Source organism: Charadrius vociferus, unplaced genomic scaffold, assembly GCF_000708025.1.
Source record: "Charadrius vociferus isolate BGI_N301 unplaced genomic scaffold, ASM70802v2 scaffold158, whole genome shotgun sequence".
In the NCBI taxonomy this organism is placed as follows: Eukaryota; Metazoa; Chordata; class Aves; order Charadriiformes; family Charadriidae; genus Charadrius; species Charadrius vociferus.
This window is the reverse complement of record NW_009661372.1, coordinates 5,778,348-5,803,292: the sequence shown is the minus strand read 5'-3', so window position 1 is coordinate 5,803,292 and position 24,945 is coordinate 5,778,348. Positions and strand designations below refer to the sequence as shown.

Sequence of the window (24,945 nt, the reverse complement as noted above, 5' to 3'; positions counted from 1 at the left end):
GCAGGTAGTGTGGAGGTAATTACTACCATTTGATCCTTATTCTCAAATGAGAGATGTGTAGACATGTAGTTGTCTCTCAGCATGTCCCAGTAGAGCACTCTCTGTAATGATATTTCATGCCTACCATGGTCAGCTGCTTTCCTAACTTTTGAAAGTTACAGCTACAGTGAACTTCCATGCATGTTAATGTACATACTGCAAATAGGTGTTAACTCAGCTTGCGTAGTTCAGTGTTTTCTTCTTATAACTACTGTATACTTTCAATGATATCACTGCTAATTTTTTTGTTTCATATTCTAAAGTTTTGAAATGCCGTATATGCTGTGTAAATCAGGAAATAGGAATAACATAAAAATATAGAAAAGTAAATGTCTCTACTCATAGTACTTTTCTGTGTAAATACATATAAAGCATCCATTTTGTTGTGGAAAATCCCCAAGGGTTAACTGATTTATGGTTTTTGTTTGTTTGTTTTCCAGCAAACTCTTATACTCGTTTCCAGGGTGGCACTCTGCAGTCACAACTCTTGAACAAGTTAGTATTTTTATTGTCTTATTTTCTTACATAACTGGTCAAGGATAGCAGGCAAAATGCTGTCGTTTAAAATGACAGCGGTAAAGATGATGTGCATTCTCTCAGGTAATTTTAAGAACCCTCTTGTGAGCATTGCAGACGTTGAAGAGAGGTAGACTTGAAGGCTTATTATCTGCCCTTCCTCTAGTCCTAGTTCTGTTGCGTTTAGTGTCTTAGCTGTTTTGCATTCATCACGTCTGTAGTTTGATTCACTGAATGATGTAATGAATTCACAGAAACTGTTTGTTTGCAAGATGCATGCGTATCGTGTAACTTCTGTTATACTGGTAGCTTTTTACAAAGTTTATTTTGCTTTGGAGGTTAATAACGTTTAGGTTTTGCTGATTCAAGAAAAGATTTTGTAATTGTATTTGCTATTTTTTTGTAGATATAAAAATCAATGAAAACTTCTTGGTAGCATGGTCTGCAGTTCTCCTGGATAAAATTTGTAAATATGGGGTGTGTGGCAGGGGGCATAATGGTCTACCAGAACTACTGAAAACTTCAAGTGAGATGGTTTTCAAAGGACTTCCAGCTTCTGGAAACGGAAGTGTTTCATCCACTGGAGACTAAGCGCAAATTCTTGCATCTCTTATTTTTTGTTTAGATTTATCAGATGTTTAGTCATGCGTTAAGGTAATATTGATAGAAGGTCTCACGCAAGATGCTTTATTTGTTTCTTTACTATTTGTCCTGGAGTTAGATGCATTGTCTTGTATATATTGGTATTAGTAGTGTAGGAAAAAACTTCTTTTTCATTTCAGTTGCTGTTGAATTTTTTTTTGCAGGCTCCAGCAGTGGATGTTGTTGCAGTCGGTCTTGTATCTGGTCATATCATTGTACATAATATTAAGTTTGATGAAACTCTGATGAAATTTCAACAAGACTGGGGTCCCATCACAGCAATATCTTTTCGTACAGGTAAGTCTTAGCATTTTTAGTGGAAATATGTATGAAATCACTAAAGCTAAGTGGAAGGTAGGAAAACATGTTTTGATAAAGTATTTCAGAATCAAAATTTGGGCTGAGAGTTTTAGTTTTCAAAGGCTGCAGATAATGTAGAAGTTACCAGTAAGTAAGGGAGATCATGCATCTTCATCATACTGGCTGTTGTATAGCATTTTCTTGTGTACTGACTCAGCGCGCAGGAAGTGTGACATACAGTACTCCCTTTTCAAAGAAAAGTAAGACAGTTTGTGCATCCATAACACAGTACAGTTATCAGAGTTAGTGCAGAGTGATCAGTACACTGTAGTGTTAGTATCCAAACCTACTTTTCAGTAGTGTCTTCCCCCTCCAAAACGAATTTAGAATAATAGTTGACTATTGAATGGATGTTACTGGGAAACACTGTCTATATTCACCGTTGGTTGGGTTTTTTGGGTCGAACAAGCATGTACGGATTACTAAAGCTAGTTACTTTGATGCTGATCCTGCCTACAGAGGATACTGTTGATACTGAATCTGATGTCTAATTTGGATAGACAAACTTGCAAATCTTAGCAGAATATAGATTGATGCAGATCCCATTGAGGAGGGACAGACTTGTCATTTAACTCAAAATAAATGGAATAACTTCCGTTGCCTGCTTGCATATGTGGCGTTCTCTAATCTCTCTCTCTTCGTGTCTTTATAGTTAGGAAATTCAGTGTAAATATAACTTGGTTGTTTAGAACTCATGTACTTATTTTAGTCTTTGAGTAAAGTGTTTTTCATCTAAATTCAAATGGAACTTGGCAAATTGCCATATCTGTGAAGCTTTACTGAAAAAAAAAAAACCTAGGCATGTCTGGTTTAGTTATCTATGATTATGTAATTGCAGATTTGAGGCTGGATTTTTCTTTTGTTGGAGTGAAAAGATTAGTTACCAATTATGCAGGATATTGGGAGGAATTTTGTCTTAATATGATAAGTTTTAAAATCTATTATTTGTAGGACATTTTTAGAACTTAGTATGATGTGTTTATCTCCTTAATATTAGACAGGGTAGAGCAAATAGAACAAAAGTAGAAATTCTGTGAATTGTGGTTTAATTATTGCTTAGAATAACTGAATAAATGTGTAATCAAATTCTGGAACTTATTTTTGCAAGCTGTTGAGCAAAAAACTTACAAGGATTTAAAGAAAGGACTGGTAACTTCTAGTGTGGTGATACATTAGCTATCACATCCTGAAATGTGAAGGCTAATAAGTTTGGGGAAGAATCTGGGGTATAGAGTAACTTTTGAAAATGGTACAGGTATAACATCTCTTGTGATTTCAGGGTAAACCTCTAGCATCAGATTTAGATATATTTGTTGTGATCTAATATGAAAAAAAAATCCTGTTTTTTTAGTCGGTGAACTTTGTTCCTTTTCTGTTTGAAATACTAGAATATTTTAGTTAAAACATGTATTTATTTTTTTTTTTTTTAGAATCAGCTTGAGGTGGTTTTTTTCTTGTGATTGCAGCCTTTTCTTGCGTCAGTTTTAAGATGTGAGAAGTCAGTAAGGATGAGCTGAATGTCAATAAGCAAACCTTCTGAAGTTGTTTTTTTTTTTTTTTTTTTTTGAGCAGATGGACACCCAGTAATGGCAGCTGGTAGCCCAATTGGACACATTGCTTTGTGGGATCTAGAAGAGAAGAAATTAATGTGTCAGATGCAAGATGCCCATTCCACTGCAATAGCTGGTATGTCGTTTGTCCCTGGAGAGCCACTTCTTATTACTAATGGTGCTGATAATGCTATACGGGTAAGTTACAATACCTGCTGCTTTCTGCTATTATGCTTTTTTTCCTATTGTAGTCCTACAAATTGTAAATGTTTAGTTTGGATTGAAGTAGCAGTTTTTAAACGAAACAAATACAACAAAACTCAAGTTAATGAAGTTGCTGGCTCTCAGTTGATCTGTAGTGAGGCAGTTTAAGGGCTTGCTACCATGGTCTCATGGCTTCATTTGTTACTTAATGATAGCCCTGAAGAACAAAGCTTTGGATCTGCTTTTCCAGAATTGTGCTTTATATCCAGGTGCACTGTCTTAAATCTTGATCTGTTTTTATAATGCTCTGGGTCATGAGCAGTTGCTGTTGTAAAAGTCCCTTGTACTGTGTGTCTTGATGGTATTAGCCTTTGGTGGAGGGACAGAATGAACAGTGGGAAAAAGTCATCTGCCATGGTGGAAACTTACAGGGTTTTAGGTTCAAGGATGAAAGCCAATGTGTGAAGTTTGCTGCACCAGCTGCCAGCTAAGCCTGTTCCACTGCCAAGAGGTGTGATTATTGGCAGGGCAATGTTTAACAGCTTTGTTTTTCTGCATATTCTTGGGAGGCAGGTGTGGATTTTTGATGGACCTGGTGGTACAGGACGTGTATTGAGAAGTCGAATGGGACATAGTGCACCACCAACAAAAATCAGATACCATGGGCAAAATGGAGAGCAAATTCTTAGTGCAGGTATGAACTCTCATTCTTCGGTCTGATTGCTTCTGTGGTAAAGAAAATGTGCAGAGCTAAGCGTCTTTGTTTTATTAATACAATAGGTTATATTTCCTGTGTTATGTATGTGTATTTGAAGCATAGTAAGCGATTAGCGTAGACAGTATCATTTATTACTGTATCAAACTGTTTCACGATTTCCCTAGAGGAACATAAATCAGCAGGTAGGGTGAAAAGTAGTTATAGGCAGGAAAGCTTAGGAGCTGCTTTTGTCATTCTTATTTGTATGTTTGTTGAATAAAAATTGTTTCATTATTTCCAAAGGAACTATCAGCTAGTCAAAATGAAAACCTGTAACAACTAGGGAAATTCTGTTGTGACAGGGAAAAAATAAGCAGCATAATACATTAAGTAACTTAGAGGAGCCAATCCAGTTTTCTCACTAGTCTGAGCAAGCTTTGTGAGTTGCAGTGTCTTTGTAAGTTGGTACAGCTCAATTGTGTCTGTAATATATATTCCCAAGGTTGCTTTTTACCAAGGTATTAATCTAAAAGTATAAAAATGCATAAGTGACTACCCTGTGTTAGAAACTCACAGATTTTAAAATCTGTAAATTAGGCAATTAAGTACTGGATCCAACTGTTTTGTGGCCCAGAACACTTCGGTAATGGAATAATAGAGACTCTTCACCTAATCTTTAATTACTCTGAAGTAATGAAATTGCCTACATGGGCAATGTTTGAAAACATCCCACTGCATTTTGATGAATGTTACACCTAATATGGCACAACAGTACACTGTGATAAACCCACCTGTGCTAAAATCTCTTTCTGGTCTTCCAACTAGTAACTTGAATTTATGTAACAAGTTACTTGACAGTAATTCAGCTCACACCAGATGAACCACAGTAACAATCAAGAGTTGCTTAACAAATCCTCACATTTACTTTTGCAATTTAGTGCTTTGTTAATTGTACTGAAACATATGGAAAGGGCACAGAGGCAACCACTAAAATGAAAAGGGTCTCAAGCTTTGAGATCTCATGTATCTGCAGTGTAAGGAGACTGACTCCACATTCCTTTCTGAACCAGTGGTAAAACTTTGTGCAACAGAAATGAGGTAGCAATTTTGTGGGGTGCCTAGCCAGTGCTACTGATTTTCCTTAGAATAGGCTTCTTCACAAATTAGCTTTGTAAAAGTTCACCAGCGTCACTGGCTTTCATCATGGTTGACCTTTCTCCTAGTTCCCAGCGTATACATCTTGCCCTATTCTGTATTACAGCAGCAAGGAAAGGTTGCTTGAGTACTATAATTGTTCCCTTGTCTTTCAGATTCTTTAAGTTCACTTTGACTAATTTTCTGTTTCCTTGCTTGTTTGGCCTGGTAAAAATGTTGTGTGTTTTTTTGGATTTTAAAAATCATCTCAGTGCCTGTAATTTTACATGCGTTATGCAATTTCTTTTTCTGTTAGTTCTGGTTCTGCCTTGTCTATGTCTCCCCCACAAAGCGGACCTGTTTGCTAGTTTCAAATTTGAGCCTTCTGTCCCTCTATTAAATTAAATTCCAGTTGGTTCTGTGAACACTGGGTAGAGGAGGGAAGTCCCATTAGTGTCCTGTTTTACAGAAAAGATGGACAGCTCAGCTTTTACCGTTTCTGTTTGGGTCAGCTTACTGGCTAACCTAGGTCTAGTTCTTAACCAGCCACAGCACGTGTTGGCTAAATAGACAAAGCATAAAGAAAGGAATATTGCAGTTGGTGGGAGAGTATATGAGGTCATGGGAAAGCTTTGGAAGTATTATGGAGGTATTTTAAGGATGTAACTGTTTATTTAAGGTTTTAATTGTGGGGGAGAAAGAAGGGGGGACAGAGGAATTGAACATTGAGAAGATGTCTGTAAAAGGTGTCATTCTGATTACGTGTGGGGCAAAGTAGTAGGAATGGGATATAGGCCATAGAAAATAAGGCTCCATTAGTTCCGTTGCTTATGGTGTATCTGTATTTTTTTCTTGGATCAGAATTTTTAATAAATACCTTAGTTACAGCTTTTTAAGGTTTCTTAGTGCTTATCTTCTGCTTTTCTTGCTCAGATAGCTTATGAGTAAACAGAAGTTTATCTTTGCCCTTCACTGCCCTCTGCTATTATTTTGTCAGGTCAAGATGGAACATTGCAGTCTTTTTCAACAGTACATGAAAAGTTCAATAAAAGTTTAGGACGTGGTAAGTATTTCAGTGAAAGTACAAGTACTGGTGAAAAAGGCCCTGGAAAGCATTTATTTAAACAGGAGCTAAAACATTGGGTTGGCCTTATTTTCACTTTCAACTGTTGTATGAAAACTATGCATCTCAGTTGTTTCACAAACTCAGTCCTTCCTGATGTATATAAAGTGTACTCTGAGATGTGTTTGTACTTAAAAAACGTAATTTCTGTAGCCTGGCAGTGTATGTTATTTCACTGTGGGAAATGTTGGGCGTGATTCTGTATTAAAGATGTGTAAAGCAGTAGCTGACATTCCAGCATGTGTAATTACAACTTTTTACCCCATTCCCATTCTATTCAATTGACTAAATTATTAGTTAATTCATATTTCTTGACTTCAGTTCCCTTGATTTAATGTAGAATTTAATTTAAAAAACACATCTTCCACGCAATGCCATGGTTAAGGGACACTTTATTGTACAGTTCAGGGAGCAAGACTCCTGAACTGAAAGACTGAAATAATTCTTATTTTTAAATATGTGTATATATCGATAAATATGTATTTAGATAGATTTGAATAGACAGATGTAAATTAGTTGATTATATATATCCTTTGGGCATAAATTCAAAATTCCTGGCTCTTTGCTTATTGAAAGGATGTTATATATTGCCTATATAGTCATGTCTCTATCACCGTGGTTTTAGCTGTGGTGGGGCGACTTCTGCCTTAGGATGTCGGCACAAGATCCTGGAATGAATGGTTTGTGTAGTACATCTGTAACAGGCTAGTGATTTGTTCATCATCACATTAATTTTTACAGAAGCTCTATATATAATGTTCTTAGCTCTTCAAACCCTAGGTAACAGCAGTGCTGCGTTGATGTAAGCCAAATTTTTCTAAGTTTAATAGGAACTTTACATTTAGTAAACAGTCCTTTTTAAACTGTTATTCTCATATCTAGCCATGAGATTGAGACACTTTTTTTTTTTTTTTTAAGGTTCAATTAACAAAAAGAAGTCGAAAAAGAAAGGTCTTAAGCTGGATACAATGGCACTTCCACCAATTACAGTCTTTGCTTCAGGTAAGTAGTCTTAGAGATATATTACAGAACTCATCATGTCTTCGTGTTAACCCTCAAGACACAACTGTTTTGAAAGCCCATACTGTATCAAGATGAGATTATTGGCATTCTTTGGCCCTGCGTGAACCGTTGAGTGACAGTTGAAGATGACATTTTACTTGGTAAACTTTTCTGTTACTATAAAAAAGAGCATTTTATTTCAAACATCTTTGTTTAACTGGCTCTTGGCTTAAAAGTCTCCTTCATGGGAGCCAGAATCTTCTGGTGTACATATTATTCCAAGCTGGAGAACCAGCAGTTAGGAGGGGATGAAGATCTTTGTCAGCTGAGGAAATCATAGTTATAGTCATTGCTTTTGATTCCCCAGTTCCTTTATTTGAGTCACTTTTCAAAGTCAAATTTCAATTACTCTGTTCATTTGTAATTCAGTATGCAAATACTGAACCTAACTTGTTGAAGCAGAATTGCAATTATGCTTCATTTCAATTAAGCTGTTTCTTTAAATTAATGATGTCTTCAGACTTTAAGTCTGTTTTAAGTGTGGCTCTTCTTTTGTCTTCTGAGAATGGTTGATTGTTTCATATGTTGAAAGGTTTGGATTGACATTTTTGTGTAGCCATTTGCCTATATGTGGTATTTATATCTGCAGACTTCAATGATACAGACTATCTGTACATACTTGTTGCAAGTATGTCTGTGTATATGTGCACTTCTAAAATTAATATTAGACCTGTCTGATTGGTTTAAGGTAGTAGAACTACCTTAAATGTGTTTGGAGACATAAGAAAATACTTGTTTAAGTGTATCTTAGAGTTGTTTCCTTTTTGCTGTATTGTATTTGTTTAGTGAAGTGAACCAGTTTGTATCTGGTTGTTATATTCTTTGAAGTTGAAATACCCAATTTCAAGCTCTCAGATGTTTTTAATACTTTTGTCCCCCAGGAATTTATGTAAACTTGCTCATTATTTAAATCCCCACATACTGTATTTTACTACAAAGTTTGGATACTGAGCTTTTGAGGAATAATTTTCCTGCAAAGGCAGAAAAGTCTTTTTGCTATGTGAAGCAGACTTAGCTATTTAACCCTGCTTTAAGTTGTTAATGTAGTGGCTTCTGCTGCTTCAGCAGTTGAAGAAACAGTTAAGAGACTCAGCTGGAAATGAGTACAGATTGAGGAGTTTAACCCATTTACGTTTAAATATCCTTCCCAAACCACATACACTCAAATATACAAAGACACAAAACATAACATACAAAAAAAATGCTTATGGTTTTGTTAGCATTTTAGTTACACTAGCATATGCACAATGGCTTGCCAGGTGGTTTTTCTGAATGGTAGCTTTTTGACTGTTCAACAAGAACACTAAATATGAACTGTTCTGCCTAAAGGTATTTCAGAGTACTTTTTCTTAGGAAATCAGATGAGCTTATTTGACTAGAATGAGTGTTTCTAAAAGGAGTATGTGTTACATTGCAGAAGTGGCACATCAGAGTGATTGGGATAGTATTGTTGCCTGCCATCAAGGGTATATAACTTGTACAACCTGGAACTATCAGAAAACTTCCATGGGAGCTCATAAACTGAAGCCAGAAGAATTTAGCAAACACAAGCCTATTGATGTATATGCAACAGTAAGTATATTTAGGATAATGTTTATTCAGCCTTATGGATATGCTATATGGATTTCTGTTTGTACAGAAGCAATATTTAGAATGCAAAAGCACTATCTAGACATGTTTTAGTTGCTTTGCAAAGCGCTTTCTGCCAGCTCAGTGTGTCCTGCTAGCTGTTTTGTAATATATACAGTTTTAAGAAAGATGCTGCATATGTATTTTTTCTTAAACCTCCAGGTTAAGTGCAAATTTTATTTTCCGATTCAGATAGGTGGTTGGTGTTTACCTTTAATCTGTCATAGTCATCTACGGTTGACTATATGCCTGTGATGATAAACTTGCTCTGTGAGTGCACATTGCTGAAGATATTTTTTTTTGGCAATACAGAAAAATGTATTTCCAAATTGCAGTTCCCTCTAAAATGCTTTACAACTTGAGATGTACACAATGAAAGTCTAACAGACAATGAGATACAAATGTTTACAAGCTTGCAAGGCAAATAGTTACTGTGGCATATTTCATGTGCTAGACATTCATACTACTAATGTGTCTTGTCATAAATTGTTTTTCTGACCTTATGCTTAGTAGTTAAGTGGTAGATAACATCAGTTCAATTGTAAAAACCTGGTTTTCTAAGTACTAGATTCTTTGGACTTTATCTTTCTTTCCAAATACATCCAGACCATTGTTTCTTTGTTTCTTACTATTTAAACTCTGTGTGAATTTACCCTCTTTCACGGTGCCATTGGCAATACAGGCATTGAAAGAGGCATGCGGTCAGCATGCTTGGACTTTGTCTTAGGGATTCAATTTGTGGATGTCCTGATTATATAGGTTAGGCATTTAGGTTACAGTGTTAATATTATTAGATACGACTTCTGATGGATGTCATTAAGTCAGTGTTTCATTATCCTTCATAAGCATGCACTGCTATATTTATTACTTGTTGACTATTTTCCTGTTTTAAGAGCTCCTCTCTCTAGTTTTTTCAGATGTAGTCTGTTGTTTGGTGCAGTTTTCCTTGAAGTCTAATAAAAGCATATTGGTATTTTGTATTCCCAATATGTTATATATCTTCTAACAACTTTGCTAATTAGATACACACTTAATTCTAAGAATTGTTTTCACAGATGGTTTGTTTGGATTTTTTTTCCCCTTGAAAGGCAGTTGACATTACCTCATGTGGGAACTTTGCTGTAATTGGGCTGTCAACTGGACGGGTAGATGTGTATAACATGCAATCTGGCATTCATAGAGGGTGTTACGGCAAAGAAAGAGGTAAGAATTGCTACCCATTTAAGATACTGAGTCTTAGAACAGCAATAACCTGGTGTTCTGTCATCTAGGAAATTTAACATAGCTCCTAAGTTGAATTTAGGAATCTTTTCGGTTTCTGTAATTACCCTACACTTGCCTATTTTGCACCGTAATCAGAAGCAATTTGAAACCTACTCTGAAGGACAGGATCCCTGCTAGTTTTAACAGCTCTGATGTTAGCATATGTTTGGTTTTAATTAACACAAAATTGTCAGTTACCAAAATGGTTAGCACTAAAATGAGATCCTCTGGCCTCAGCTCTTTCTGAGATAATCGTGTTTCCAGTACTTGGCATCTTGTTATAGGGTTCTTTCTCTGAGATAAATTTTCCCATCTGTTTTGTGCTCCCTGGTTAAAAATGAAAGAATACTTTACATGCATGGGAAATCGAAATCCTAAGCAAGTCCAGTTCTTTGTATATGCTATTATTTTTAGTTACCCAGCTGCAAACTTAAATCTTAATGTAAATGACAGTGTTCAGACTTTTCCTTTTAATGGTTGCGTACATATATATATTTCACGTCATTTATCCTCTTTTATATTTGCTATTGCTTTTTAAGTCTGCAGTTTTTAGTAGGAGGCTTGTGATCTGATTTTTTTGTTGTTGTAGAAACAAGGAAAGTGTCTTGATAAACCCTTAAACCTTACTGGGTTTCTAAAAGCCTTTAGCATATCAAACATGAAGTGGTCTCCTAATAACATCATTGCTTCATAGTGGGATGAATTTTAGAAGTTTGATTACTGGCCAGTAGCCCGAGGCATAGATTAAGAAATAAATTTGATCCAAAACCAGAGGAGCTATGCCTTATCTTTACACTGCAGTGTAAAGTAGCCTAGGAAAACTCCTAGACTTTGTGCCAGAACTGAAGCTGTAAATTTTGTCTGGAGTGGTCAGGCTGCCTGGAGGCATTCCATAAGTGATCCAAAAAGTTCCTCAGATCTCACATTCAAAAAAAACTTCCAGACTGAAAGCAGAAATAAAAGCTAATATTCAGCTTCTATTACTCACAGCTTTTGTATTGTATTCTAGGTGTTTACTTGAAAGCAATTTGGTTTCTGTCCTGATAGAGAAACTTGTAATATTTGAGCAGTCTTGTCAGGTGGCTTTAGAATTATCACATGCTCACTGCTCATTTAGTGTAGTTAGACAAAGGCATGCAGGCTACTGTTTGGCATTTTGCTGATTTCTACGCTATGTTTAAATTCTGAAATACAGCTTGCTTTTCCCTTGATTTGCAGCACATGAGGGAGCCATTAGGGGGGTAGCAGTGGATGGATTAAACCAGTTGATAATCACAGCTGGTAGTGAAGGATTAATTAAATTTTGGAAATTCAAAACTAAAGATCTAGTTTACTCCACTGAGCTTTCTTCTTCTCCAAGTGGAATTCTGCTTCACAGAGACAGGTAAGAAACTGAAGCTATTTCATGTTCATATTGTTTTGCTGTAAGTATGTACGTCTAGGATGACAACTAAATATTTTATTGAAGTTTAGATTTCTGATGCATTGAAATATAACTGACTACGAGTTGGCAAAGCAAAGAGACTACAAGACATTTTATTAGACTGAAGGAATGTGATGCTGTTTATCTGAGATTATCTCAGAATAAAAGATATTTGGAGCAATGTTAGGGTCTTGTTTTTATTTTTTATCTCTGAGTATTAACTATCATATGTACTAATGATTCTTGGCAGTGGTATTCTGGGAATTGCCTTTGATGACTTCAGTATTAGTGTTCTGGATATAGAAACAAGGAAGATTGTCAGGACATTCTCAGGACACCATGGACGGATTAATGACATGGTAATTGTTAACTCATTTTCTGTAACAGGTGACATACAAATATCTAATTCATTTTAAAGATGGTGGATTTCTCTGTGTCTGTTAAGTCACTGAGTATTATGTTCAGCTGTGAATAGTAGAGTTGTAGTTCAGCTCTACAGCAGTTTTGGCCATGTTAGTTTTCAAGTTAAAATGTATAGTGTTTGAATGGCCATGTATTTTTAGTGTGCTTTGGGATTTTACTATAAATTTGCAACAAGCTAATTTTGGGTTTAACAAAATAAAGCATTAGGAATAATGAAGATCATGTTGAGGAACAAAATTGTGCAATGCTCATAACTGTAAATAAAAGGTATAAACAGATCTGAGATTGTGCAATGTACTGATAATTCCTTATATTACATCTTGTGTAATAGTATTTTGTAGTGTTTGTTGAAACAGTTTTTAGCTTCTGATCTAATTCTAAGTGCCAGTAAGTATTTGATTTCTTCACTTTTATGCTCAGTGGTTTTCATCGTTGACGTGAAAGCGAGGACCAAAGTGCTTGTACTAAGAGCCAGATTTATCCTGTGTCATATATTTAAACATGTTCTGAAATAGCTTCAATTTTTGTCCTTTTCTCTTTCAATAAGGTGATGTCAGTTTTGTTTTGTGGCCAGACCATTTTGTTGTGGTGTTGGGGAGCAATCTAAACAAACTGTGTAAAACAGGACCTCCTGTAGGGACCAACTTGTCAGTTTTGCCATTGAATTGACTGTTTTGTTTTAGACTTTCAGTCCTGATGGTCGTTGGCTAATAACTTCATCAATGGATTGTACCATTAAGACCTGGGACCTTCCCTCTGGATGGTGAGTCAGTTTAAAAACATACAGCAGAAATTTATTACAGTCTGCTTTCTGTCTGTTAAGTGGCCAGAAACCTTCTGGCCTGATTATCTGCTGCCAGCCTATATTATGTGATATTCAAAGTTGTACGTGGTGTAACAACTCAGTCCCCACTATTTTAGTTGTGTGCGGTGCAAGCAAATATGTGCCTTTTTCTGGGTATACAGAATAACGATGTCCTGAAGATCTGATTATGAAACCTGGAGTTTTCATGTAGTGTGAATGAGTGTGAATTTGTTCTTTGTCTGGAAGCAGCACTATAAGCTAAATGGCAAGAGATTGCTTAAAGTTAATTGCTTTGTGATATGCTGAAGTATTCATAGAATCATAGAATGGTTTGAGTTAGAAGTGACCATCAAAGATCTAGCCCAACCCCCCCTGCCATGGGCAGGGACATCTTTCATTAAATCAGGTTGCTCAAAGCCCCATCCAACCTGACCTGACCTTGAACACTTTCAGTGACAGGCCGTCCACAACCTGTCTTGTCAACCTGTTCCAGTGTCTCTCACCCTCATTGTAAAAAAACTTTTCTTATATACCTACTCTCAGTATGGCCCCTTTTCCTGTCATTACAGATCCTGTTAAAAAGTCTCTCTCAGTCTTTCTTACAAGCCCCCTTTAAGTATTGAAAGGCTACAAGAAGTTCTCCCTGCAGCCTTCTATTCACCAGGGTTGACAACCGCAACTCTGTCAGCCTTTCTTCATGTCAAACATGTTCCAGCCCTCTGATCATCTTCCTGAACCTGCTCTAACTTCACGCCTGTCTTGTGCTGGGGGCCCCGGAGTTTGATGCAGTACTCCAGTTGGTTTTGTAAATAGAAGCCTGTTCTCACTTACATTCATTTTAGCAACACAGTAAGGCTTTACTTCAGTTATATTTTTTCATTCGTGAATGCTTGGAACTGCCAAAAATACTTTTTTATCATCCACTGTGATTAGTCTCTTCCCAGAATGAAATTTGGCCAAGAAATACACAAGTACACACACGAGGTTCAGGAGCCCAGAAAAAAACAAGCCAAAAAGTAATGTTAACTTCTGCCAGTACATTCTTTTAGCAGCACATCAGATTTTTAGTAATTTAAAATAGTGCTACGCAGTGTGCAGCTCTGGTCATACCTGGGACTGACTGGTTTCATTTGGATTGATTGCTTTTGTTGATGTGGTTTGGTAAATAATTTTGTATACTGTAAAAGTTTTCACTTTACTATGAAGAGTGTGGTGAACCTCAACAAACAATTGACCTGTTCTTAGATGATGAATGACACTAGTCAAAAATGGGACAGGATGAACAGTAACTGTATTCTTTCCAGTATAAACAGGAGGGAAATTAACAGTCTGTTTGGACTTCCTCTTTCTAACCTTCTTTCCCTTTCCAAAATGATATGCCTACAAAAAATTAAGGCATTAATTATAAAACTTCAGAAATGTTACTTGTATCTTTCATTTCTCTAATAGCACTTTTCAGTAAGAATCCATTCATACTGTTTTTTTAAAAGTAATGTAACTACTTCTTGTTTGCGTGCAACACAAATATTTTTTTCTCTTATCTCTTAAGTAACTGCAAGAAATTCTGGTCAAGCTGAAATCTAGGCAGGTACATGACAAAGCCTGTTTTTGAAAGTAATTAGGTTAAGTTGTTCTTCCAGAATTTAAAGAAAATGTTTTACCATAACTATAGGCAGAGGAGCGTATTGAAAAAGAAGAACAGCTTTTAATAAAAAGCCAGATGCTTGATTTACTTCTGCTGTGGTATATTTGCTCATAAATAGAAGAACTGAATTATAAAATGTGCATTCTAAAGACTTGTCCTTATAAAAGGATGGAAAACATGTTTTTAGATGACTAGTCCTACGTTACAAAAACTACCAACTGAATTCAATAGGTGTCATACCAATTACTTATTGAACATCTGTTTTTACTTGGGAGTGCTGTGTAACTGTCCTTACATAATGCAAGTATTCGGAGTGCATGTTTTTTATGTAGGGCTTTTTGAGAATTGGGGAAAAAAATTACCGGTTTGCGTAGAGACATTTACAAGCAGGAACTTTGGCATTATGCAAAATTTTCTTTCTTTGGTGCAGCTTGCATATACGTATTAAGGAATCAAGAGTACAGGCTGACTGTTTATAGTTTGGATGGAGTACTTGAGACAAAATGGTGGAAGAAACATGTTGATATTGTGAGCTCAGCAGTTTTATACTTTCCATTGTCTCACTTTTGTGGTTAGGCAGGAAGTGTAAAAGTGAATGCCTTCAGCACCCAGGCAGGATTAATTTAGCAATTACTGCACATTTTGTGTAAAAATTACAGGCAAGTCTCTCGTCCTATAGTGGATTGATTCTCCCCCGCCCCAGATCTGTAATTGTAATCACGATTTAAATTCAGTAAGTAGAAAAAATTAATTTAATGTTAACTTTATTTGTTCCTTACAATTGCTTTGTTGAGCATTATTTCTCAGTTGCTGATAAAGGTTGTGGTGAAAGGGTGGACTGGAAACTAAAACCAGTATTTATGGTAGATTTTCTAGCCATTGTGCACTGTGTGCAAAATGTATCAGTGTAACTGATACGTGTTCTGGCATTTATGGGTTTAGTGTTTGTGTATTTTATGTTGAAAGTGATGAATGATGTGGCCCTTACCTGATTACCTTTTACTTGTAACATGCATCAAACTGCATGCAGAAGGCATAAAACATTCCATTCCATTCAGGGGAGAAAAAAATGGCTTTTATTTTTAACATGGTTTTTGTCAAACAATCACAGGATTGCTCAGTACCTAGCAAAATACATGGCCACAAGATTTTACGTTTTAAAGTGCTTCATTACATCAATATTATTTCTATGTTTGGTGGACAGAACAGGGTTGCAGAACTAGCTGCTCTTACTTTGCACTTCTCACTTTGCTTTTGATTTTGGTCGGTAAATAAGAACAGATTATTCAGGCTCTCCATTTGTTCTTTTTGTTTCTCTCAACTAGTTGTCAAACTCAACTGCTTCTTAGAATTTGAAGTAACTGAAATTTATACCTCAACAAGTGACAAGCAGTGGTATGAACCTGGGCTTGAGTGGATGTCTGCTAGGGTGTGCATCATCCAGGACTTGTGGCATCATCCAGAACTCAAAAGTGGCTTAATGTTAAAATAGTCACATAATAACTGAACATTTTAATTTTCTTTTTATGTGGTAGTTTTTCAGTTTTCTGCGATAATGAAAGGAATGATCAAGGAATGGTATATCAGGCTGAAGATACGGTAATGTCAAAAGAAACTCTTGCAGATAATCAAATTTTGCAGTGTACTGTTCATTCTTTATGAACATTAGGTCCTAGCGTTAACCAGGTGTATATGAGGGAATTGACAATTTATGGCAAAGCATTAAAACATGAGGTCAGAGCAGCATGGAACTGATTTGAAGTACGAAATTTATGGCCACTAAAAAGGTTAGTGTCAGGCATAAGGAGTTGAATGTGGATAGGTGGTTCATCATATTTTACACAGAGTGTGGGTGTCTAAGGTGGTCGCTTAAATGTACCAGCTTTAGCTGAATTTAGAGAATTTTATAGAGGTGAGTGGGTTGTTGCACTTTGTGCACTTCATGCTGTTCATTTGCTAAGTTTATATGTCATGTTTGCATACTTCTAATACAGTAGTTTGTGTACATACTTCCAGTGATCCTCTTGCATTCAGTTGTATTTGTGCTGTAATTCAGATATGTATAGATAAACAAGTTCATCTGGCTGAGAATTTCTCTGTTGTTTTTTCTCTACTTAGCCTCATAGATTGTTTTTTGATAGACTCCGCAGCTGTGAGCCTTGCTATGTCTCCTACAGGAGATTTTCTAGCTTCAACACATGTGGATGACCTTGGAATTTATTTGTGGTGAGTATGCAATGTGCCTATTTCTACACAGAATTTCAGATGGAGAGGGATTCTTTTAATCACCTTTATTGCAAATAGAGAAATGTTCTGCAAAGTGTTGTCTCCGGGGTTTTGTCTTCTCTGGTTCCAATTAAGACAAATATTCTGTATTCTTATGATTCATAAATTTTGAAATCACTTGCAGTTAAGATATTTATTCTGATAATTAAACGAAATATTTGTTTCTAAATGTTTCTTTCTTACTCTAAAGAATTCGTGTTATGCCATTCCTAAAGTTTTCTTTGACTCTTTTTTTTTTTTTTTTTACCCCTTTTGAAATGTCAGTGTGTTACTTCTGAAGGGCTTTTCTTGTTCTGGTACACAATGTTGTTTGAGCCTTCTGTATAGAATTTGGAAGTTGCGGTTATTTCTTTTTATTAATGATAGACCAGCACAGATGTAAAATGTGTTTTAGTTCAATTTCCTCTGGATGCAAGCTTTAAAACAAATGACTGGTTAGGTCCAGTAGTGCAGTAACACACCTTTTAAGTGGTTTGGTGTTTTTTATCTGTTTTGATAGATGGATAGATCTTTCAGGTTACATTTGTTGCCTGTAGTTCTGCCTGACGGGTGTTGAATTGTTAGACTTTTCTATGCTTAAGTAAAAGTGCTTCATTGTGAATAATGACAAATGTTTTTACCTAGCCTCGGTTTATATTGACAGAAAAAATAATTTGCCAGAAAGACTTGTGTACATGTTCCAAACCTCAAGAAAATTTGCTAAGAGTACTACTCTGAAATTCTGTGAAAGCACGATGAATCATTTATATTTGCATAATGTGTTGTACATATTGAGTACAAAGCAAACTTTTTAGATAGGGAATTTTGCAATTTCAAGTAAATACAGTAACTGTCAGTGATTGAAGTAATCATACCTCATAGTGCCCATACGTATTAAATGTTCTTGGCACAAATACTTCAGCATAGCTTTTATGTTTCAGACTTTCAGATCACGTATATTGCTACATTTCATTTCTTGTTTGTCTGGCAGATGAGGAAAACTAATCTTGAACAGAACCTGATGAATTGCGTTAATGCAGTAGTATTAGATTGCAAGTAAAAATATGTCTAAAGTACTTGTTCCCATTCTCCGGAAAATTGGTTTTAAAATGCCTGTCTTATTTTTCAGGTCAAACCGTTCCCTGTATTCACTTGTCTCTTTACGGCCCCTTCCAGCAGATTATGAACCTTCCATGGTGACACGCCCTAGCACCTGCCCTGTGCAAGGTAATCTTCAGATGAAAGAGTATTTTATTTTCAGTTTGGTATTATATTTCAAATAGAAGACGGTTTGCTTCCTCAGTGAAAAATTGTTGTGTCGTAGCATTCTTTCTCTGAACTGTTCTATTGCTTCTGCCGTTTTTGGCATACTTACTCATATGCTAATATTATTTGCTGAAGTCTAGTCATGTTTCTATGTTCAGACATAAAGAATTACATTGTGATCATCTCCACATCTTCAAGGAGATTTTCTAGGTAATAAAAACATCTGTGCTGTTTGCCGGCTTTCTTTAATCCCAGGCTTGTGTAAATACCTTCCGTTTTGACATCTGTGAGGCCAATTTGAAATTAACATTACTGTTTGGCAGTGGGAAGAGGACTGTTCTTCGTTCCACTTTCTTCCAGCTTTTTTTGTCCATTTTGTGTGCTTATAGTAGTGTTGCTGTTGTATATTGTCTTGTGGCAAGAGAATTGGGTTCAGCTGACCTGTCATGTACCTGTGCTAGATTCCCAGTGAAAGAAAGGCCTAAATTGCATTTTCGATACATTTAATACATACAGTTGAGCTTCTGAAGGCCTCTAGATGGAGATCTTGTCTGCTTAGGTTTAGCAGTTGCTTACATTTAGATCTCCATTTGGAGGAGAAACACACCTTGCTATTCACAGCATAAAAGAGTGAGGAACGTACTTGATGACTGCTTTATTAAGCACATACTTATTTTAGGTACTTAAATTAGGGAGACAGGATTTCATCCCAAAACTTTGAATGTTTTAATCCTATAAACTGATTCTGGCTGAATGCTTTAATTCACTTTCTGTCTTCAGCAGATGTAAATTGCCTGTTTAGATGCTCAGAGCTTTTAATTGTTTACATTTCTTTGTTGTTTTAGACTTTTCTATCATATTCATGGTTTCAGCCATATAATATTTTGCAAAAAGGAAGGGAAAGTAGAGGTGTTTGGTCAAGACCACACAGGAATTCTAGAGAAAACCTAATGACAGACTGCAGATCTTTTGTTGTGTGATGTGCTTGAATGAGATTTTTCTTCATTTTTAAGTGCCGCTTCAGTCATACTCATGAGCAGGTTGTGAATATTGTGCATATTTAAATGCAAAGACTTTATAGATTTGTAACTTGAAACTAAAATGGTTGTGTATATATTTCGAAACAGTTAACAAAATTTTAAAAGTAATCCATTGTTCTTCCTTTAGGACTTCTATAAATTGCTTTTATAGCATTTCAGCCAAAGTGGATAAATGTTGTTGGTCTTTAAAATCTTGTTTATCCAATTCTGCATTTTAGCTATAATTGATTGTAATTTAGTGTTTAATAGGTTTAATAAAGATTGTTTCTGTAGCTTTTCAGTGATATGCTAACATCTAGATATTAGCTGTTATGCCAGTGTTTTTCAAAAATTGCAAAACAAATAATCATGTTCTTTTGATTTTTTTAAAAAATAAATGTGAAGTATGTGTGTTCATAAAACATATCTGTTCTTGAAAGATGTGGATGTGGTAGAAGATGAAGAAACATGTGATGAAATGATAGAATATGTCTCACCTGAGCAATTGGGAGAGCAGCTAGTGACCCTTTCCTCATTACCAGAATCAAGGTGGAAGAATCTCCTCAGTCTTGATATTATCAAGGTAATGCTATTAGGCACATCATTGCTTATCTACTGTACTATTTGGATTGTATTTTTGACGAAGAAGGTAAAATAAGGGCTATTTCTCCTGTAATGTAAAACAGACAGACAGTTGTCTTAAGCATTCTCTTGGATGTTCAAGAAATCTTGAGAAGCAGGAACTGTTTCATAACTTTTGCCATTACTGTGTCTGCAACATGCAAAATAGCTGCCTGAAGGCAGTAATTTCCATGTCAATGCAGCTAGTAAGTGCCTGTAAAGCTCTTCTAGGTTATGCCTCCAAATCACTGTTGGGCATTCCCGTAACTGGAAAAAAGAGGGAGTGTGCAAAAAATAGTAGTATACAGCCAGGTATATTTGCCCTTGTTCTGTGAGCTGCATTTACCTAATCACAAAATTTGATCCTACTTTTCAGGTATTTTACAAGATGTTGCCATAGTAGACTATATGGTGCTTTTCCCAAATTCTAGGATTTGGGAGAGGGGCTGTTTTTCTTATAAATAGTTAGCGGTAAAACATCTTACCTGTGTATTTACTTTTCAGTTCATCCTTACAGTTTTCATAGTTTTTGAAAAATAAAACTCTTGACAAAGAAAATTCCCACATGTTCTTACTATGATGATGATTTTAATTCAAATATCTAATTAACAGAAAAAAAATAAACCAAGAGAGCCACCAAAAGTTCCAAAGTCAGCCCCTTTCTTCATCCCAACGGTTCCTGGTCTTATACCCCGATACGTTGCTCCAGAGGAAGAAAATGATACACAGGTAAAAACAAGAATCAATATAACAGTGTTTATGTAGTGTATTGTACAAGAGAATCTTAAATGCTTTTTAGTGCTGAGTGAAATCTTGCTAAAGGCTTTAAAAGTACCAGTTTTAATGCAGTTGCATTAATGCTTTCTTTCTTAAAGTCTTTTATTCTGTCAGTAGGAAAAGAATCTAATTGAAATGTAAAACTATGTTTGCATATTCACGTACACTCATTTATACTTTCATGGTCTAGTCAAAGGTAGTAAACCTTGGAGTACTGGCACAGAAATCTGATTTCTACATTCGTCTGGAAGAAGCCCTGAGCACTAATGAATGTAAGTTGACAAGACATTTCACTAAAAATGTAGATGCTAATAACATTTTGATATATGTTTGATTTCTAATCCCAGAACAGTTAACATGTGCAAGGGAAAAAAAATATGCATAGTACAGTGGCAAAGAAAATGACCAAAGAGAAAGGCAAGGAGCTTTTCTAGTCAGCTGTAGTCAGCTATCTATATCTATCTAGATATATAGATATAGTCAGCTATAAAGCTGACTAATACTTAGATAGCCAATCTAGATCAAAGATCCATTGGTACTCCAGCTTGCCTGCAGCATGGAACCCAGTTCTGGCTAAAACCCATACAGAGAAAGAAGGTAGCATTCCTAAGACTGTTAGACTATTTGGAGATTGCAATGATCTTGCCCAAAAAAAGTGGTATGTGTTATTTGCAGGGTAAGAAAGGAGGGAATGATCTAGTAAGGAATACTCTGGTGATTCAGTGAAACATGAAAAAACATAATTTGCCTAGCAAGTTCTTTTTTCAAGGGAGACTTCACTAAACATTCAGCAAACTTAGAGCTTTAGTTGATTGCTTTATAATTTAAAGCTTAAGAGGAGATAATGTATATAAAAATAAGCTGTTGGATTTCTTTTGAGATTCAATTCATTTTGAAATTCAGTCACTTAAATTGCCTGTGGAATGTACCTGCTCTTTTCCCTGTTTAACTTGTGCTCCTACAGAATCATTGAAATTCAGGTTTTTGGAAATGATTCTAATATAGCTGGCTTGGAAATGTGAATGGACAGTCACTGGTAACTTGTCCACAAGGCAGTTCTGCTTGGAATTTTTGTATTTCTTAAACTTACGCTCTTTCGAGATGATCAGCTTACTCAATTGCACTTAAAATGTTTTGTGTGCAGAACTTTATTATCTATCACAATCACGGTGTGTTCTTATGCTGTATTTTTAGTATTTCAACTGATAGTATTCTATTAAGCTGCTCAGAGAATAGTGAACCATCAGGTGAATATTTAAAAATCTAACCTAGCACCTAGAGGCTGGGCGTACCAGGAAGCAAGTGCACTCCATGGTGCATTGCACTAGTGGTCCCATGGGTCTTCCTCAGGCCAGCTCTCTGCTGGAAGGTGGGTGTGCTCCAGGGTCTCTGCTGTAATCCCAGAGCAGTGAGCCTGTTACCCTGACTCGGGAAGCTGCTGGTGTATAACGTAGCTCTGTGCTTGCTAGTTCACTGGCATCTTTTCTAAAGGTGACTAGGCTATGCAAATAAATAGTATTATACTAGAAGCCATCCTGGCTTACCAGTGGGACTGAGACAGGGTTTCATAACTCAGATCAGGACTGTGGAACATCGATTGAGCTGGGTACCATTTCCATATTGTGTGTGTACCAGCTTCATGGTATGTTCCATGCTTGGTTTTTTAATGTCACAGCACAAAAGTGAATTAGTGCATCTGTTTAGTACTGGTAATATCACAATTACATTTAAAACTAGCTAATGATTTTCATAGGAATCAAATACAGATGGAAACAGATTTATACCACCTAAGGAATATTAGCCAATGCCTGATACCATTAGTTATCATGATATAAGAGTATAGGAAGTTGCTCTTCATAGCAAAATAAATATTAATTAGAAGACATTTTTCAAAATGTTTTTACCAACATCTGTGTTTGCAACTGTACGTATTTTTATTTCTGCCTTTTTAAAGCAAGTATGTGGAATTCTCAAAGATCAGGTAGGACTGTAGAAATCCCGAGGAGAGGAAGAACATTTTTGAAGAGGAGAAAAAAGTTAGTAAATTGCATGTGTTTCTACCAGGGATATATTTCCCCCACCCCTCAGGTCCCAGGAAGAGCAAGAGGAATTCACTTAACAAAAGTAATAATTACCTTAGAGGCATCAGATGATCCTCAATTTAGCTTCATGTCAATAAAAGTAAACACTGTAATGATTCCTAGTAAAAGTACTACCCTGTTTCTTCTAGGATATATCTGCAGTAACAGCTTGAATTCCCAAGCATAGATGTTCTTTTTGCCAAGAGACGTAAAATGACATTGTTAATGTGATTAATAAGAAAATTTGGTCAGCTTAAAAGACAGACGTGGGAAAAAAAGGTGATAAAAATACAAAGTTATTGCTTGTATTTTTCAAGGTGAACGTACAAATAAAATGCAACTGTCTTACTAGACGTGCTTCTCTGTAGTATGTGATGGGACATTAAATTAAAGACATGATGGCATTTTGTGGAAAACAAAAAAGTAAGGAAACAGTGAAAACTTGAAACATACAGTCACTGCTTAGGAATTTTGGAATAAACCTGTCCACATGAAGGATCTGTAAGATTCTTTTCTGCAAATGTTACTGATAACGTATGTTATGCTTTAACATACTTTAACAATGCTTTAACACAGATACAACTCCACTTAACTTACTGAAAAGCTTGGGACCATCTCATATTGAGATAGAACTAAGGGGTTTGGCTCCTGAAGGTGGTGGCTCAACGGAGGTGATGCTAAGCTTTTTGAGAATGATTGGGATGATGTTGAACAAGAAGTACAACTTCGAACTTGCTCAGGCATACCTTGCACTATTTTTAAAGGTAACGATTTTCTTACAAAATTTTATGTTAGTCCGGTTTAAAATTTTGGTTTTCCAGTAAAAGGATGCAAATTGTCTGCTTGAAAGAATTATCTTAAGTGATTTTTGTTGTGGATGGAGATGACACATCTGCTCACAGTCAAGAAGAACTTGCAAAAAACTAGATATTGTGAAGAGGACCGTGTCAGACAGCTTTTATTCTAGTATTTGTTACGTAGAATTGTTTTTATTTTTTGTAACATACCTAAGTTCTTAATGGTTGTTAATTGCTAAGCTAAGATACGTTATGTCTTAAGTAAGAAAAGAATTCAATGCACAATGGTTGGGAAAGTAAAATGGGCATTTTGTTGGACTTACCACTGGACATTGCAAGCCTGACTTACTTTCCATGTCAGTGGGCTGCCTTTCTTCTGTTACCTGTTAGGCATGACAGAGCTGATTAAATTAATCGGAGGTGTGTTTAAGTTAGAAAGTGTATATGTCACATATATATATGTGATAAAATACAGTAGCAGTTACTCTCAGAGATAAAGTGGTTTTGCAGAAGATTGAAACCTTTCTGATGTATAAATGCTTATCTTGTCAAGATACTCTGATTTGTGAAACTGTGGGAAAGCAATTATTTACAATTTAATAGGAAAAAATTGTTATAAATATTCAGACGTGTAATACTGTTGATTTAACTGAGTATTTCTTAATAGCAACATTGTGAGGATTGGTTTTAAAGATAGAGTGTAATGCTGGACAAATATGACTTGCTCTTTTCTTTTTATTGAGGTTAAATAGAATGCACGGGGCAGCTTCCACAAGAACAAGTAATGCAGATGAATCAGAGTTGATCTGTAGAGTGAAGCACTTAGGGTTGAGGTCTTGATATTTGTTCATCAGTGGCCTTTTATCATGTGTTTTTATTATTAGTTTGGTCCGATGGACTGGATATGATTAATACTTGCAATATTAGATGTTAGAATTCATCTTTTTTTTTAGTTTCATACACAACAAATTTAGCTCTTGCAGGGTAGGTTAGGGACAGCTAGGTAGTTTGCCTTAGAAAGGTACTCCTGAACTGAACTACAGTAGAATAACATAAACTCACTCTGTGACATGTGAACACCAATAGCTTTTGTTATAAGTTCCCAGTAAAACAGCTCTGAGCTTAGCAAGACTCCTAGATCTAAGTTGTAGTCAGGAAAATAACTATTCCATTCATTAAGTGGTAATAATGTCTTTCCTTTCTACAAGACTGAGAGGTTTCGTTTCTTTATACTTTATCAAGGTTACTGTTCATTACACAGAGAGCTATCACCTCCCTGTATCAGTATAGACTGTGCTGGCATTGTTCTTTTTGCTTTATGCAACACGGATAATTAAAATAATAATCCTGAGTGACCTCGGGGCATCTATTTAGCCTTTCTAGCCTAAAGAGGAATTTGTGATGCAGGTTGGAAAGAGGAGAAAGTTACCTTCTAGAGAAGTGTGTGATTAGGATAGATTCAGCAGCAGTGGCACAAGAAGATACGGTAAAGCAAAAACAAATTTAAGACATTTTGGGGATGGTTATGCCATCTAATGCATATGTGGGAGTAAAATGGCTTGTAAAAGACTAGAAAAGGGAGGCAGCATTAAATGGAGGAAATT

The 24,945-nt window shown here is 35.9% G+C and overlaps 1 protein-coding gene across 1 annotated transcript in view; it reads left to right on the top strand.

Annotated features, from left to right (window-relative positions):
• Positions 1-24,945, top strand: part of WDR36 (WD repeat domain 36) — a 30,478-nt gene that overhangs the window by 5,256 nt on the left and 277 nt on the right. The window contains exons 5-21 of the mRNA XM_009893816.1: positions 480-534; positions 1,362-1,494; positions 3,130-3,305; positions 3,885-4,005; positions 6,140-6,205; positions 7,184-7,267; positions 8,745-8,899; positions 10,045-10,159; positions 11,438-11,603; positions 11,893-12,001; positions 12,749-12,828; positions 16,634-16,741; positions 17,910-18,007; positions 19,506-19,648; positions 20,299-20,415; positions 20,654-20,735; positions 23,121-23,308. Of these exons, the coding sequence (XP_009892118.1) occupies positions 480-534; positions 1,362-1,494; positions 3,130-3,305; positions 3,885-4,005; positions 6,140-6,205; positions 7,184-7,267; positions 8,745-8,899; positions 10,045-10,159; positions 11,438-11,603; positions 11,893-12,001; positions 12,749-12,828; positions 16,634-16,741; positions 17,910-18,007; positions 19,506-19,648; positions 20,299-20,415; positions 20,654-20,735; positions 23,121-23,308 (1,996 nt within the window). The remainder of the gene's footprint in view (positions 1-479; positions 535-1,361; positions 1,495-3,129; positions 3,306-3,884; positions 4,006-6,139; positions 6,206-7,183; positions 7,268-8,744; positions 8,900-10,044; positions 10,160-11,437; positions 11,604-11,892; positions 12,002-12,748; positions 12,829-16,633; positions 16,742-17,909; positions 18,008-19,505; positions 19,649-20,298; positions 20,416-20,653; positions 20,736-23,120; positions 23,309-24,945) is intronic.